General features: G+C 43.5%; 1 protein-coding gene across 3 annotated transcripts in view; it reads right to left on the bottom strand.

Annotated features, from left to right (window-relative positions):
• The window catches only part of pacs1b (phosphofurin acidic cluster sorting protein 1b), a 70914-nt gene extending 58004 nt beyond the window's left edge, over positions 1–12910 (bottom strand). For all 3 annotated transcript variants that reach the window (XM_087836258.1, XM_087836261.1, XM_087836264.1), the window contains exon 1: positions 12365–12910. In XM_087836258.1, the coding sequence (XP_087692384.1) occupies positions 12365–12516 (152 nt within the window). In that variant the 5' untranslated portion in view covers positions 12517–12910. The remainder of the gene's footprint in view (positions 1–12364) is intronic.
• Between the last annotated feature and the right edge of the window lie 3077 nt (positions 12911–15987).

Here is a 15987-nt window from a genome sequence, read left to right as displayed (position 1 = left end):
CTCCTATTCAGGACCTGCTAAATGTGGAGGTGCAGGCACTGACCTCACTAAGGCTGCACAGCAGGACAGGGATTGTTGTCAGCGGCTGCAGTCAAGGAGTTTGAAGCTTAACTGTTCTGTTTTGCATATTCACGGGAGCTACAGCTTTACCTGTGCAAACAAAGTGAATGCTACAAGGTGCTAAAAGGTTTCAACGCTCTAAGACAAGCTCCAGAGTAAGATGTTGGCTTGTCTTCTTCTGCTGCTGAAGCCGCCCGACCCCCCTTTCCCTTCCCTCTCTAGCCTTTCTTTGCTGCGCTTCTGCAAAAAGCAAGTCACCCTCCTGACATGAGCTGACACTTAGCCTAAAGCAAGAATACCCTGCTAGGACACATACACACGCATGTGCACACAGCAAAGCGTTACTTGATGTAAGCCGCGAGACGATTTACACTCTGTGAAGCATAAAGTGATATGCCAAGGCGCAAAATCAAGGAGAACGCGCTAAAAAACACACAGAAGCCCCATTTAACAGCAAGGTCAGTCAGGACGCCGATGCCAAAAATAATGACACGGCTGAAGCCGACCTTTGCCGTGAAAACGCAGCACAAGGCACACACATCCACTCGATCGCTATTTGGACTTCAAAGTAATGTGCAGGTGAGGCAGGCTGATTGAAGCACAGCTAAGAAAAAAACATCCAGAGAAGACGATACTTAAGTGCAGCAATCAGTGTGAGAACAGTGTCAGCAAACACACACTCATACCATTTACTGCAGAAGCAAGGTGAGGCAAGAACAAGCTGCACAGGGAAAAAAATAAAGATATGCAGGTGTGAGGTGAAGAAGGAGCTGCTTTGAGTGCTGCAGTGAGAGCATAAACAACCTCTCACACACACAGAACACCAGCAGTGTATGGAAAACTTACACCGCCCAGCAACACACAGGTGAAGCGACTAAACTCTCATTACAATTCAGTCATGCGCTCGGAGAGCTTAGGTCCTGGCATTCACGAGGGATCCACCCCCAGAGGACTCAGGCAATATCAGGCAGGTGGTTATTAGAGGGAGGCTGGTTGGTATAGGATGAGTTGAGGTGACTCAAATAGCGCTTATGAATTCAATGCAACACTGTGAGCATCGAAAAGTGATTGAAAAAAAGAAAAAAAAAATCCCCTCTTGGCCCCAACCTGCAATATGAGCAAAGAATAGAGCTCTTTGGATTCAGAGCTGGTGCCTGGGTATATAATGGATATAGAAATGTAGTGGAATGGAAATTATTCCTATAAACACACTCACAACCTCATGTTTCCCTCTCTTGTTATTGTTGTTTTTAGATGTACACACTGCTCTGCCTGCCACAGAAACGCTACGTGCCACGAGGAAATCTTATTACAGCTGTGCAAACAAGCCCACCTCGTTTTTCGGTCACTTAAGAAGACATCTCTTAAATCCCGAGCCCTGATATTTATCAGGTGAGGGGCTGCTTTAATGGGGATGTGTACAGCTACTGTGAAAAGATGAAACACAACTCGGGAAGGCCGCTATGAGCAATAAATCTCAGCGTTTTTATTACAGTCATACACCAAACAAAATACATGACAATTAAATGCCGTATGCTGATAGATGACATCGAATTAAGTCAGCAAATGCTGGCCTAATTAAACACTGGACCCAACCACATCTGTCATGAGGCTGCGTTATCATCTCACAGGGCTTTAAAAACATCCTGTCTTTTTCTTTCCCCTACGCTTCCTGTGAGAGGATGCATGGCGAAAATGACTTCCAAAACCACGTCCATGTCCGACAGGTACATTAGGTTATTCCAACTGCAAGCCGACCGCAACTCAAGTTGTAACTAGGGCTGTGCGATATGACCAAACTCTTATAAGACATCTATCGTCCGATAATGATATAAATCACAAAAATGTAATATTGTCTGTAAATTCTGTGAATGTCGGGCAGCTCGACTTGCGCGAAGTGTTTCCAGCTGCGTGTCATGTACCTGGAGTCGAAAGTTTTAACCGATGCATGAAACTTTTAGACATAAGCTGTTAAAGCTGCCGTTTTCTTTGTGAGTATTTATTACACGGCGTGCTGCGGGGGAAAGCCTGTTCTAACGTTTGAGTCAAAGGTTTGAGTCTAAGGTTTGTTTGTTTTTTAGCACCCGGCGGCTCTTTTTTTGCTTCTCATCCGTAAATACTCTGCATACTCTTTCACGTGATTCAGTTTATTTTGAAAAGTCTCAACAGGATCTTGAGCTTTATTCTGAAAGGTTTATGTAGAAAATAAACAAGTGGACACGCGATGATTACCGTCGTTGTTGCTAACAACAACGCATAAAAACAGGCTCTTATCCATTGTAGTGTGGTTATATTAAATATAAGAGAAAGACAGAACTTTAAGAAATTAATATAGCCACTACAGTGACCATCAAAACGATGAAAAAATATTGCCGTAAACTGTTTATTTTGCGACACCACAAAACAAACGATAATGTAAAATGAAACGATAGACGTTTTTATATCAACATCCGATATATGTCGTTATATCGAACAGCCCTAGTTGTAACCCTAAATGTTTTGAATGCTCAAGACCAAATTCACGTCCCCATAAAGGGAACTGGGTCTCCAGAATGTGACTGCACACACAGTTTGGCTCCCACAATGCAGGGAATATGAGTACACACCTACACACAAAGTAAGGTGTCCTAGATATTTAAGTGACCTTTTGCTCTTTTGCTCAGTTTTGTATGGAGGCTGTCCCCTCGCTCTCTCGCCTTCATTCAGTGCCTCTCCCTCTCTCTCTCTCTGCCCATTTCCTTCCGTCTTGCTCTACTTCCCACAGCCACAGGCAAGGACGCACCGAAGCGCGGTTACTTCCTAAGCAGGGCAACCTTTAAACATGCACACATTTGAAGTCTCACACACAGATAGCACATTCAAATCTGTCAAAGGTGATCAAGTGTGTTTATAGCGAAGAAAATATGTCTGACGAATTGAGGTTCGGACACTGTTGCCGTGTTTTTGTTTTTGTTTTTAAAAAGGGAGAGAAAAAAACCGAGCACGAGTTATCTTTGGTGGCAAGTCTGTTCATCATGTTTTGGCTAGTTTGCACCTCCTTATCCAGAGTGCAGGCCTGTTGTCTGGCGACTTTCAAATCTAGTCTTGCAAGATACGTGATGTGCAGCGTGTGTGTGTGTGTGCATGCTTGCATGCGTTACACAAGATAACATATGTGTTGCCAGTGGGAAATGCATCTTGCTCACAGGCCTGTTGTGCATTTCTGCATTTCACTGACTATGGGTGTGCCTGAAAGTGACAGGTTCACACTACAGGAGCATACAGCCTCTCTTTGTTGTCTCTCTCGCTCTCTCCACACATACACGTGTACACACACACACACACACACACACACACACAATTGACCCTTCGTTAAAGCGATTACGGATTAATGAGCAGAGTACCCGCCTAATCCAGTTTAGCTTGAGACATGGAGGCGATGCTATTCAAGCGCCATATCCACCACCCCCACCCCCGTCCCTGCACAACTGCACGTTGCTGGGTGGGTACTGGGTGATCACATTATGCCCCCGGTTATCGACCAATCCCAGCCATTCCTGCCCCAGTACAGCCGTCATAACGAACAGAGAATATCACAGTGTCACAGCATGAGTCAAGCTGGGAAGCAGCCACTCCAACAAGTGTAACAGTATTACAGGTTAGATCCTTTTATTTGAATCTGCGGTGCGAGACCAAAGTGACACAGCTCTAACACTGAACATGAGAGGGGAAAAAAAGGAAAGACACAAAGCTTTAAGAGAAAGTTGCACATTTTCAGTTTCAGTTTTTACTCCAGCTACATTAATTCTACTGTTTCACTGACATTTCTGATATTCTGTAAATTACATTTACTGGACTACAGTAAAATACTGTGACTCTTTCAGCCCATCCCTCCACAAACTGCTCTGTATACACGGCTTGACCTCGGCTTTTTTTCATGTTCTATTAAAAGCCACTAGTATAAAACATTAGCATGTTTGCTAACATTTTGCCAGTTTAGTTTTGTGTCTTTTTACCTTTGGGTGCTAAACTGGTTAAAATCTATTACCCTATTCATATTAGCTTTACTTTATATAGAAAGGCAGTTGTGCTTCTTATCTATGAAACTTCAGAAAGAAGTGAACTGGCTTATCCTAGCATGCAGCTAACGTAGCTACGTCACCGTTTCCCCACACAGGGGCTTTCCTCGGCTCGGTTTCTGGCAAACCCATGGCCACCAACGTACAACCCTAATTGACACACTGTATAAACTGTAAACAAAAACAGAGAGCAATGATTTACAAATCTCACAAGCCCATATTTTATTCAAATTGGAACACAAGAAACCATACTGAATGTTTGAACTGAGAAAATGTACCATTTTGATGACAACAGGTCTCAGCAAAGTTGGGACAGGGCAACAAAAGGCTGAAAAACAAACAGCTGGATGAACATCTTGCAGCTAATTAAGTTAATTGGCAACACATTGGTAACAAGTTAGGTATAACAAGAGCATCAGTGAGTTTCTCAGAAGAGAAACTCAAATGCAGCGTCAACAAATTGCCAGTGAATGGTTGCTTAAGTATATAACCCTTGGGCTTATATGCTTACTTCACATTGCCAGCGTCCACTGGAAAAAAAAATACTTTAAAACATTAATTTCGTTCACACACAGTTTAAACAAACAATTCAAATATACGATAAGGACGATCCAGCCTGCTCTTACTCAAAGAGAGCACTACAGCATCAGCATAGAAAACTCAAACTATGTAAACTATGTAAAACTGAAGCAGCTAGAAACACAAAGCTGCGCAACCACAAAACCACAGCTCTGAAAAAACAGAATTGGAAAAAAATGCCAATAAATTATCGACAGAGTTACTAAAACACTGGCGCTGTGTCAAGGTCAATCTGTGTTAAGTGCATTACGAGCTTGTGTTATCACCCAGGGGAAACAGCGTGTAACCTGAGCCGGAGAGGATTACAGACGTGACCAAGCGTTATTTGCATGACCACAGATATAAAGTGGCAGCACAGATGCACAAAGAACAACTGTTGTTTTTATGTCCTGGTGCAAATTATCTACTGTTAAAATTTTCTGCACCCACAATTTACCTACTACAAAGTCCAAATCTTAACAGCGGAGCTGTAAGGCAGAAGTGCCAAAACGTTTCCCCTCAAGGAAAACTATAAACAAACAGAGGTATGCAGCAAGCGACTGGAATTTCATTTTTCCATCAAAGTGCAGCGTTCAGGTTTCAACAGGCCAAAAATGGAGCTACAGAGAAAACTTGTCGTCATGCGATGATCTAGTTCAAGAGTGTGTGTGCGATTATGTACCTGTTGTCAGCATGATTTGTGTTTCTCCACACTGCACGTCCTTCTCTGTAAGTGTATACCGAGGTGTCCTTGCTCATAACACGGTAGATGAAAGCAAAGCATATGTCAGTGACACTGTCTGCGAATCAGGTGTCACTGCACCTTGGAAATGAAAATCTGTCCCCGTGTGTGTGTGTGTGTGTGTGTGTGTGTGTGTGTGTGTGTGTGTGTGTGTGTGTGTGCGTGTGTGCGTGTGCGTGTGCGTGTGCGTGTGTGTGTGTCAGATGTCCCCACAGTAGGACGATCATAACCAGAAGTCAAACAGTGCAGCAACCAAAAGTATAAATTTTAAACAACAAAAACACACACAAGAACATTACGATACCGCAACAAAGGCCTGCTCAGACCACAGCAGCTTTAGAGACCGACCGACAACAACCTCTACAATGCAGCAGCAGCAGCAGCAGCCAAACACCTCAGCTTCACACTTCTCTCTTTTGCTACGAGACCCTGCGTGAGAAACAAACACCCACTGACACCCAAATGATTTCTGTTTGCCTACTTTTGCAACATAACCAGCTTTTATCAGTCTCTCTGACACAGGTCACATTTCTGTAACGTTACTACCCTTTGCTTCGTACCCCGAGACGTACCCTAGACAAGTTGCACAAAGAACGCCCCAACAGCTGTGCAATTCTCACCACATGTGCGAAGGGCTTGTTTCACAGACAGCATTGTTAGCCTCGACAGTGGTTGTGAAACTGCATGTTGCGAACATTTAGTTCCCACAACTTTGTCTCGGTGAGCAGGGCATCGCTTTATGTGCGAGTGCACTGGCAGTAACAGGCTCGGAGAGAACGATTTCTTTTCTGAAGTGGGAGAAAGGGGGAAAAAAATCCATCATCCATCCATCCAGTGCTCACTGCAAAGTACAAGCTGAGCTCCTGAGATAAGGTTTTCTTTACACCGCAGCACTGCGGTGATTAGCAGAATCTCCACAGTCCAGGGAGTGTGGAGTTTGCATGCTGTCTCCATGCCTGTGTGGGTTCTCTCCAGTTTCCTCCCACCCAAAACATGGATGTGAGATAATATTATTGTCAGTCTCTCTGTGTTAAGCCTTGATTTTACAGCTGAGGAGTCATTCATACACCTCTCTGAAGTCTGCTCCCTGGGGCGCACGCGTAGTTGGTGCACCGTAATGTAAATTCTCCATGGACGAAAATGTGTGGTCAAACAAAACAAAGAATTAAAGAAAAAGTGATATCTGCACAGACCCACACCGTCTGCTCATGAGCTGGTTGCGCCCAGTCTAATCAAGGCACCACAACAGGATGTACCCCACCTCTCACCTCATGACAGCCAGGACACGCCCCAGCCCCTCCCAAGACTTTGAATTGGATACGCAGAAGAAAATAGATGGATGATTATTGCGTTTTCACAAAATTCATGATGTTTTTCCATGCCGTCATTAATACAAATGCATTCAGTTACAAGAAATACTTAAATAGCTTCATAACCCACAGTGACTGCTAAAAATACAGAGTGAGGCTGTCAAGGTGAGCCCAGTAATATCTAAATCTATTACTGGGATTTAGATATGAAAAAGCAGGGTGCACAGGTCTTAATGTTTCTAGGCCATCAACAATCTTTGTCTACTCGAGTCAGCACTGACAGTGTTTAGATGATTGCAGCACGATGCAGCTTTTGAGGACACACGTCAAGGCTTTTGCTGCCACAGACAGAAGAAATAATCCATGACTGATGTCAAAAAGCATCTCGACCGGGAACTCGGGACCAAATCGTACGTCAGGCATCCGAAAAGGAAAAGAAAAAAATCGTCACGACGAGGAGCAGAAATATACAAAATAGCAGCCGGAGACAAATCATTCAAATGAGGGATTTGAATTAGCATATTTCATGCTTCAATTTTATGAGAAGACGCGTCAAGGCTGGAGATTATTTTCTCCTGGGAACAGCACTGCGGGGAAACGTTCCCCAACAAGGCTCTGAAAGTTTCTTTATATACTCGAGGAGTCTTTTTAACGAAAAAATGGAAAAGGAATAATAATAAAAACAACATTGTTAGACAAAGTTGTACGTCGCACTAAAGTGCCAAATCAAAAGCAGGTTCCTTGGTGTGATACTGAGATTTCTCCTCCGAGTCGTTATCAGGCCTCTCCGCTGACACTGTTACCCAGCAAATTTCAATCTAAGCAAGGTCTGCAAAAGAGGATTCGTCTCGCTGTGCAGAATTACAGCAGAAAAAAGGCGGAACGGTGAAATTTTGAGTGGGTTAGCAGCTTTTTAAAGCAGGGTTAAAGGTTTCTCTGACTGTCAGCCTTCAAGCAGCTGAGAAAGACATTTAACCAGCAATTTCCTTCCAAACTGCCACATCTTTATTCCCAATACCACTGGGAAAAACACATTCCGGTGTATTCTGGAAAACCACTGGATAAACATCATTACAGTCAATAATGGTCATGCGCTGCATGCCATCGTGTTCCAGCTTTCCCTGAGGAGTTGTGCTTGGAAGGCTACAGGCAGAAATAGTAAATAATGGTGGCAAGTTGGGTGACGAGGTTTGTACTTTACGCTCCGTCTCCCTTCATCTCCAACAGGCGAGCCGAGCTGCGGAGGAAACTTCAGACCTTTTCGGCCACTCAGCTTTTAAAGAAAAAAAAAAGTGTCTAAGTGAGCGGCAAAGCCAAAGCTCCTTAATGAAGCGCCCTGTCACCCTGCCTGTGAGCATGCTCGTATGTGATAGCCTGTCGGCGCTCTTTTCATTTCTTTCCAGTTGTGTGTGCGCGATCAACAGCTGGTGTTTAGAGGAGGGAGGGGTGTGCGTTCAAGGGTTCGGGGGGGGGGGGGGGGGGGGGGGGGATAATGTAACGCTGACACTCGAGAAATGTGACGTCCACTATTGTATCGCGGGGCAATTACAGCGAACGAGTCGGACAAACACACAATGTATAATTCAGAACATCCTGCATTTCTGCAGCGCACTTCCTCACGCCAACAGTATTCATTACCAGAGCAGCAGATTTATTTTTAATGCACTGACTTCGCTGCTTTCACTTATTTATACTGTTTATTGTGTGTTTAGCTCCCAACGTTTGGGCGTCAGGCTGATTCTCTTCTAAGAAGCTGACTTAAATAGCTGGATTATGAAGCTCTTAACCAACTTAAAGTGGATACAATGAATGCTCAAGACGTGACGTGTAGTTAATCAATAAAAGATTTTTGTTTTTGTTTCAATTTTTCTCTCTCTGATGGTTTAAAAAGAAAAAGATACCCAGGAATAACAGCATATATTCAGGTTCCAAGGGTAAAAAACGTTTTTGCCTACTCTTGGCTCTGTGTGATGTCAGCGACTGGAAATTTTCCCAATGTCATCTCAGGTTCACAGTTTTGGCTGTGAACAGGAAAGACCTTACTGATGATTACAACTCCTGTTTGCGAGGGGCAGCAAATCAGAAAAAAGCCGGCTTAAAGAGGGGACATCCTAAAAAAATGTAGGCTGTAAAACAGAGGTGTCAAGCCCATTTATTACAGGAGCCATACAGTTAAATCTGAACTAAGGTGAGCCAGAAGACTAATAACCTTCTGAAAACCTTCGCATTTCATGAACTAGATTCCTAAAACTAATCACGACCAGTTTGAGAGTTGGCCAGACTAAATTCATTACACACCTCAGCTGAGGGGGTTATAGGTTAACAAATACATACAGAAAATGTACTGTTTATTCAAAGATGTCCTTTTTTTCCTGTAGAATCACAATAATAATATAATAAAACAGGAACTTGTCAATTGATTCATTCATGGTAAAAAGCCACCTTGTTTTGTATTTTTTGAAGGTGTTTCTATTACCTATTCAGGCGTAGTATGACAGGTCAGGGTGGTGTCTTTGTCAGAAGGTTGTAAATATGACAGTGATTCAAACCTCTGGATCCTCAGTTTGGATGTGATTCATTCGTAGGAATAAAACACAGTTAAAAGTTCACACTTACTCCATTGCATTTTCCACAATTTCCACTGTCTGGGCCACATGTTTGACACCTCTGTTCTAAAACAACTTGTTTCAGTGGGATTGATTAGACCGTACCCCCAACTTTCCAGCAATAAGTTTCACAAATGACCACCATCTGCTCTGCTGCAGTACCAAACACATTTTTAATAATAAGGAATGGAGCTGCTGTTCTGGGCAAACTTCTTCTGCATTGTCTTTTCGTATTCAACAACTTGCAGCCCTATATAGCAAAAGCTCTTAATTTCTAATAGGACAATATCAGCTTGTATTAGACTCTATTAATCTCATAATCAGCCAACTCTTGTCTAATGCCCCATTAAGTACGTTTCACAACATGATTAATTTTTTTCTTTGTTAAGGTGAACTCGGTCTGAGTTACTGTTTGAGCGGCCACAGTGGAAAGTCCAACCAATCCCTTGGCAGCAGCCTGCAAATGGACAAAGCCTGGTGTTGAGGGGTCAGTGGGGTCAGTTGGGCACGGTACTCGTGAAGGCTTTCTCCTTAGAAGCCAAAGTGAAACACTGAGCAAAAATCCCCACGATCCACCCAGCGACCCGAGTCATGGGACTTTCCCCCTCAGCTTCTTTAACGATGCGAGGTGATCATGTCGGTGCTCTAACCAATTCCTGGAATACCTGTCGTAGAGCAGCTACACAAAGAGCCTCTGACTACACTCCTGTTGAGCGCTGGAATCCAAACCATGTTCAGCGTGCAACATGAGTGGGCACGATCCGACATTCCACCTGACAACGAGCGCACCTGAGAGCTGCTAATCTCTATTCACTACCCCTGCCTCTGTGTTCATGGAGTGAAGTGTCAGGAGCAGCTGCTGTACTCGTTGCTTTGGCTGCAGAAAATGCAAGTTTGACTCGTGGCTGCTCAAACAACTGATATCATCTCTCATTCTGATATCAGTCACAAGTATTTCCTGTCAACTCCCCTCTGAATATGAGCAAAAAATAAAAACAACAAAAAAAAAAGAGCCACATGGCCAGTCAGTCTGAGTGGGTATATAAACACCTATAAATACAGAGCAGGTCCAGATTTCTTTTAACATATCAGGATAAGCAGGATGTGTCCTCCTGCCAGGGCAAATGCAACCCACAGCTCAGTGTAAACAACACACAAGGAGGCATTCTGGGTAGACAGGAAGAGGTTAGAGCAACACCACCTCGGCTGGAGAGGGGAAGTTCTTAGTCCTTACTGCAGAGACAAAGATTAGGCAACAAGGCAGTGAACAAGAAGCAAACAGGCCACAGTCAAGACTCTGCAAGACATCCCCACGACTGATTCACAGTGTATGGTATGCCAGTTCTTCTGGCTCCGGATTAGACTTCCCTGTTTCTTGTGTCTGTGAAAAATCCCATTTAAATGTAGATGACAGAGTCAGTGCTGCTACTCCCCATCTCCCAGTGTCATCCTCCGTTTCTCTACCACCCTCCTTTTTTCCCCCTCCTTGCCTGCCTCAATGTTGCTGAAACTGCAGTGAAATCGAAGATATTTGATGGGCCGTGACGGCTGCAGGGTGGAATAAAAAAAAAAAATAGAAAAAGTCCACAATCGCATTTTGCAGCACGATGCCAAACTACTCAAAAAATCAGCTGAAGACACTGGTAAAAATCATCTCAAACTAAAGGGGGGAAATACATTTAATGTGCAGGAAAACACTAGGTGTTATAGTTAAGAGAGCTAATTGCAAGACATAGATTTACAGCTGTGTCATTGAGGTACACACAAACACACACACACACACACACACACACACGCTCGCAGACCGCTAAGAAGCCAAGCGTATTTTTGAGGCTTTGCTTCTAAAACCAGTAAAGCCCCAGAGCATTTCAGAGAGCAGCATTAGGGTGTCAGCATGTGGGCTTTGTGTGATGATGACCATGGTGCCGTTATTCCCCACTAATTTCTTTTAGTCACCTAAACATCTGCGCTCATCTGGATGAGGATGCGGCTCAGGCTTATGGAGAAAAGCACTTCATTTGACGTGATTTCACAGAAAGTTTCTGCACGTTTTTATGCTGCAGCAGCTCCCCAACTGTTTGCTTAGCTGACATTGGAAAACACAAGCGCTACTTCAGCAGAAGCAGTTAACCTTCGACCCTGAATCGAACTTGTTATGACCAGGGTTATCACTTAAGCGCCATAAAAAGAACAATGAGACAAGCTGCAGCTGGAGCGTGTTCATTTAGGTTACACCTGATTATCACAGGACACATGACCACGTGCATCTGCCTCTGTGAGCCCACCCCTTGTAGAGTGGCTGTGAAACGCTTCAGTGTCTTTGTCTGAGGAAGAGCTTAGAGGTGGATGAGGTGTCTCTCCTAACATGACCTTGCTGCATTGCCCTTATGAACACACACACACACCAATCACATGATGGGAAGCAGTGAAAGTCTGAGCAGGCATCTGACACTAAACAAGACGTTTCGGGTTGTGGGTGCACCTCAAAGATGATCCCTGGCTTTGTCTTCTCCCTCAGACTCACACATCACACCACCTACTGTTACAGCTGTATAATAAATGGATGCAAAGTGGCTCTCTACAGTTGCAGCGACGGTCAGCTTGCTTCATCAATCTTTTGTCTGTCTGCGCTGATCAGCTGGGCAACAACTAAGGCTGTCTGGGCAGCACCTGCTGTAGGGATCAGAAATAACGAGGGAGCCTGCTTTTATCTTTAAGAGCAGGATCGAGTGATCGAGCTGAGGGCTGAGGACCACAAAAGTGCTAACAGGAGGTCCAGTCACAGAGTACCACCAGTGCTATTGGAGGCAGCCTCTTAATTAATAGGTTTAAAGGGATCTACTAGTTTGTTAACACCACAACAGCCATCAGTACAAAGAGTCTTCCTAAATAGGCACCCGTGGGTGTCTATGTGTTTGCAATCCCCCAGTGTAAACACACTGACTGGGTCACTTCCCATTCACAACAACCAGCCCACCCCACCAAAAAGCGATAAGTAACGCTAAGCCCGACCATCTGCCCTGCACATACCTCGGCACACAGCTGGGCGAGGAGCGGTCCACCTCCCAGGTAGCGTACAGGTTCATATGGACCGGCCGGTTGGAGATGCTGACCGGCTTGGAGGGCTGCATGTGCGGCGAAGGGACGCCCCCAGTCCGCGGGAGCCCTCCTCGCTCCGACATCCTGGAGGCTGAAAACGGGCTTTCACGCGGAGCTAATGGGGAGAATACCCGTAGTAGTCTGCCTTCTCCGTGTGTTGTCCTTCCTCTGGTGCTGTAGCTCCGTCTCCGCGCTTCGCTTTGCCTTGTTTTTTCAGGCTCCGGATGGTGCAGGCGAGCGAAGCGCTAACAGGAAAGTGCTAATCTCCGCCTGACAGTGAAAACATCGCAGTCTCCGGGGTTTCTACCGGGCGGCAGGCGGCAAATCCCCGCGGCTTTCTCCGTCTCTCCCTCTGCTTAAGTTGGTGTCGGCTCGGTGTGTGTTCGCCGCTGGTGTTTATCGGTGCAGGAAGCGGAAATTTCTCTCGCCGAAGTCGCACAATGAGCAGAGAGCAGCGAGAGCAACGCCTCTACTGAGGACGTAGAGCGACTCCTGAGCGCGAGACTCACAGACAAGAGCCGGCCAATCACAGCTGCTGCTGTTACTGCGTTTGAACGCCACACGCACTTTGTTCACCACTGCAGACTCAACTATCCTTAGTTTTAAACTTATTCAGTATATCGTATTTTTATTTGTCTTATTATTGAACATTGCTGAAATAAATTTCTATTTTTATCATTTTTTATTTTCTTCTATTTTAAATATGTTTTGTTTACATTTTTATATTCATTATATATTTTTAATACATTTAAATTTGCTAGCTTACTATTTATTTTAGTTTATTTTTTAGATAAAGGCATGCAACTCCACCAATGGAGAAATTAATTAAATCATAATATTAATAATAATATAACATTTATTTTATTATACATGTATTTATTATATACGTGTGTCCGTGTGAGTGTGTATTTTATGTTCTCTCTTTGAAATGTAGAGTTTTACATTTTAAAAATTATTTTAAAATATATTTTACATTTTCCACTTAATTTATTTGTTTCTTTATGAGGATTGGAATGTGGTTATTAGAAGTGGTAGTAATAATGTTAGCAAGTTTTACAAATGTACTTAGTTTATTTTAATCTTTTAATTATTGATTGATTGTTCAGTTCAATTTTATTTGCAAAGCACCAACTCACAACAAGAGTAGCCTCCAGGTGCTTTATATTGTAAGGTAAAGATCCTACAATACCAGAGAGAAAACCCCAACAATCAAATGGAGTTTTCTGCCTTTGGTGTCAGTGGAAAGAAAGAACTCCCTTTCAACAGGAAGAAACATTTTGCAAAACCAGGACCAGGAAAGGAAACAGGACAAAATGAAACACTAAATAATTGCTAATAATTTAATGCAGAGTTGTGTATAGACACATGGGTAATAGAAAAAGCCCATCATGGGAATCCCCTGGCAGTCTGAACCTATTGCAACATGACCAATGGAGGATTCAGGGTCACCTGATCAAGACCCAACTATATGTTTTATCAAAAAGGAAAGTTTTAAGCCTAATCTTAAAAGTGAAGAAGGTGCCCACCTTCTGAATCCAAACTGGGAGCTGGCTCCACAGAAGAGGGGCCTGAAAGCTGAAGGCTGTGCCTCCCATTCTACTTTTAAATACTCCAGGAACAACAAGTACGTCTGATTATATCTGTGCTTACAGGATTTGCATACTGCTGTATATTCTCAGGAATAATGTGGACAGCCTAAAAAAGAAACTTAAAATATGAATTGATGAAGAAAGAGGGAGCAAGAGTGTCCTTACAGGAATATAGCCTATAACCTATGTGTGTGTTCAACGGTGGCACATGCTCCTGGAGAAATGCCTTTAATTACCCACAGCAACAGCGTGTAACTAAAAGGATCAGTTCAGGACATGAACAGCTAAAACGAAACATCTTTTAGGTCAGTGGGATGATGTTTGTTTGTGTGTTTGTCCAACGTTTCAGATCTAAAACTGAAAACATTCTTTTTTGGCAAAGATCATCATTATACAAATAGCACACACTGAAGCAACACCTCTTCCTGTTCACATATGCATTAATTCAAATCCTAAAGAAGGTCCAGAGGTAATATTTACCCATGATTCAATGTTTTGTTTTGTTTTTACCTTACACCTCTTACTGTAAAGCTTCCATATAAATCTGTACTACGAAGGCCCCAGTCAGGTGTTTTACTGAGGATCCTTTTGCAAATTGCTCTGTTTTTGACCCATATTGCACACCGTCTGGAGTCTAAGGCGCTCCTGTAATGATTCCCATTAGTCATTTAGTCATACACACGTGTAGATTCTTTCACACACACACCTATGCTCTGTCAGCTGTTATGAGAAATATGCAAAACCGGTTAGAGTGTGTGAATTGAGATTGCTTTCCTCTCATTCTCTTCACAGTTTCCAAGATCTGCCAGAAAAGACATCAGATTTAATATTCAGCAAAGAGCTGGCTCATTTTCATATGGTGGCAAAACAGTTTTGTTTGCATGTGACTTTAAACTCACAAAGAAAACAGAAACTCACACACACAAACAGGCCTTTTCCCTACACCCCACTGCACTTCTGTGCGAGCCATCCACCCTCTGACACAAAAGCCACCATGAGCCTCCTCCGGGTTTGGCTGCCTGTCAGTGCAGCGTGAAGCAGGTGCAGCGTTTGCACCTTCAGGTGACAAAGGCACTGCTCTGATGACAATCTCTGCATCTGAATATGAATCAGAAGGTGACCTAATGGCAGCGTCACAGCCGGGGCCGGCTGCCATCAGCTTGACGTCTCTCTACAGGCAGATTATCCCAGCTGTGATCGGAGCTTACAAAAACATTACGCGCTCGAAATGTTCACGACAGCCCGAGGATACGCACATAACTGCACTTTAATGAAAAATTGATAGAGCCATGTTTTGGCCCTTTTTTTTCTATTCCTAGATTATGCTGCATTCAGAGGATGTGGGACATCTCAAAACTCTTTGTAAATATTTAAAAGGCTTTAAAGCACACAGATATCATTTTTCTCACATTAAGATTTAATGATTAAAACACATATCTGTTCTTATATCGTACTTTTCGGTGTTTCTTTTTTAGCCAATATTAAGCAGGGAGTGCATGTTAAAGAGTTTGGACTTGTCATTAGTTCTTACTGGTTTTTGGGATAATCAGCTGATTTGCGTAAACACAGAGCACCCTCCCCTCCTTCCCTCTGCTCTTTTTAACAAGCTTCTCTCACCACCACCAGCTCCTGCCATTGATAAAGAGATTAGAATGGAGCAGATTAAAACATGGTCACGGGATAATCCCGGGTTACTCTTTACACAGCGGCCTAAATCTGCAAAGTCATCAAGTGACACTGTAAAGGCTCCAAACTCCAGTGTCACAGTCAATTAAGTCGACACCGTTTCTTATGCAACCTCAAATCCAGCTCCCATTTTACTGTACAGCAGCCATGTAGTTACAAAGCAGCTGTGTGGTGTGTGCATGCGGTGGAGAGGCGTTACACTCATCTGTGTTTGTGACAGATTTACTAACCACACCAGTGCATGCTGTTATATCAGGCTGATTGGATTATTGCTAGAGA

The sequence above is a fragment of the Neolamprologus brichardi genome, chromosome 3, assembly GCF_056152115.1.
Source record: "Neolamprologus brichardi isolate AB-2024 chromosome 3, ASM5615211v1, whole genome shotgun sequence".
Taxonomy (NCBI): domain Eukaryota; kingdom Metazoa; phylum Chordata; class Actinopteri; order Cichliformes; family Cichlidae; genus Neolamprologus; species Neolamprologus brichardi.
The sequence above is the reverse complement of the archived record's forward strand: the minus strand, read 5'-3'. Positions and strand labels throughout refer to the sequence as shown.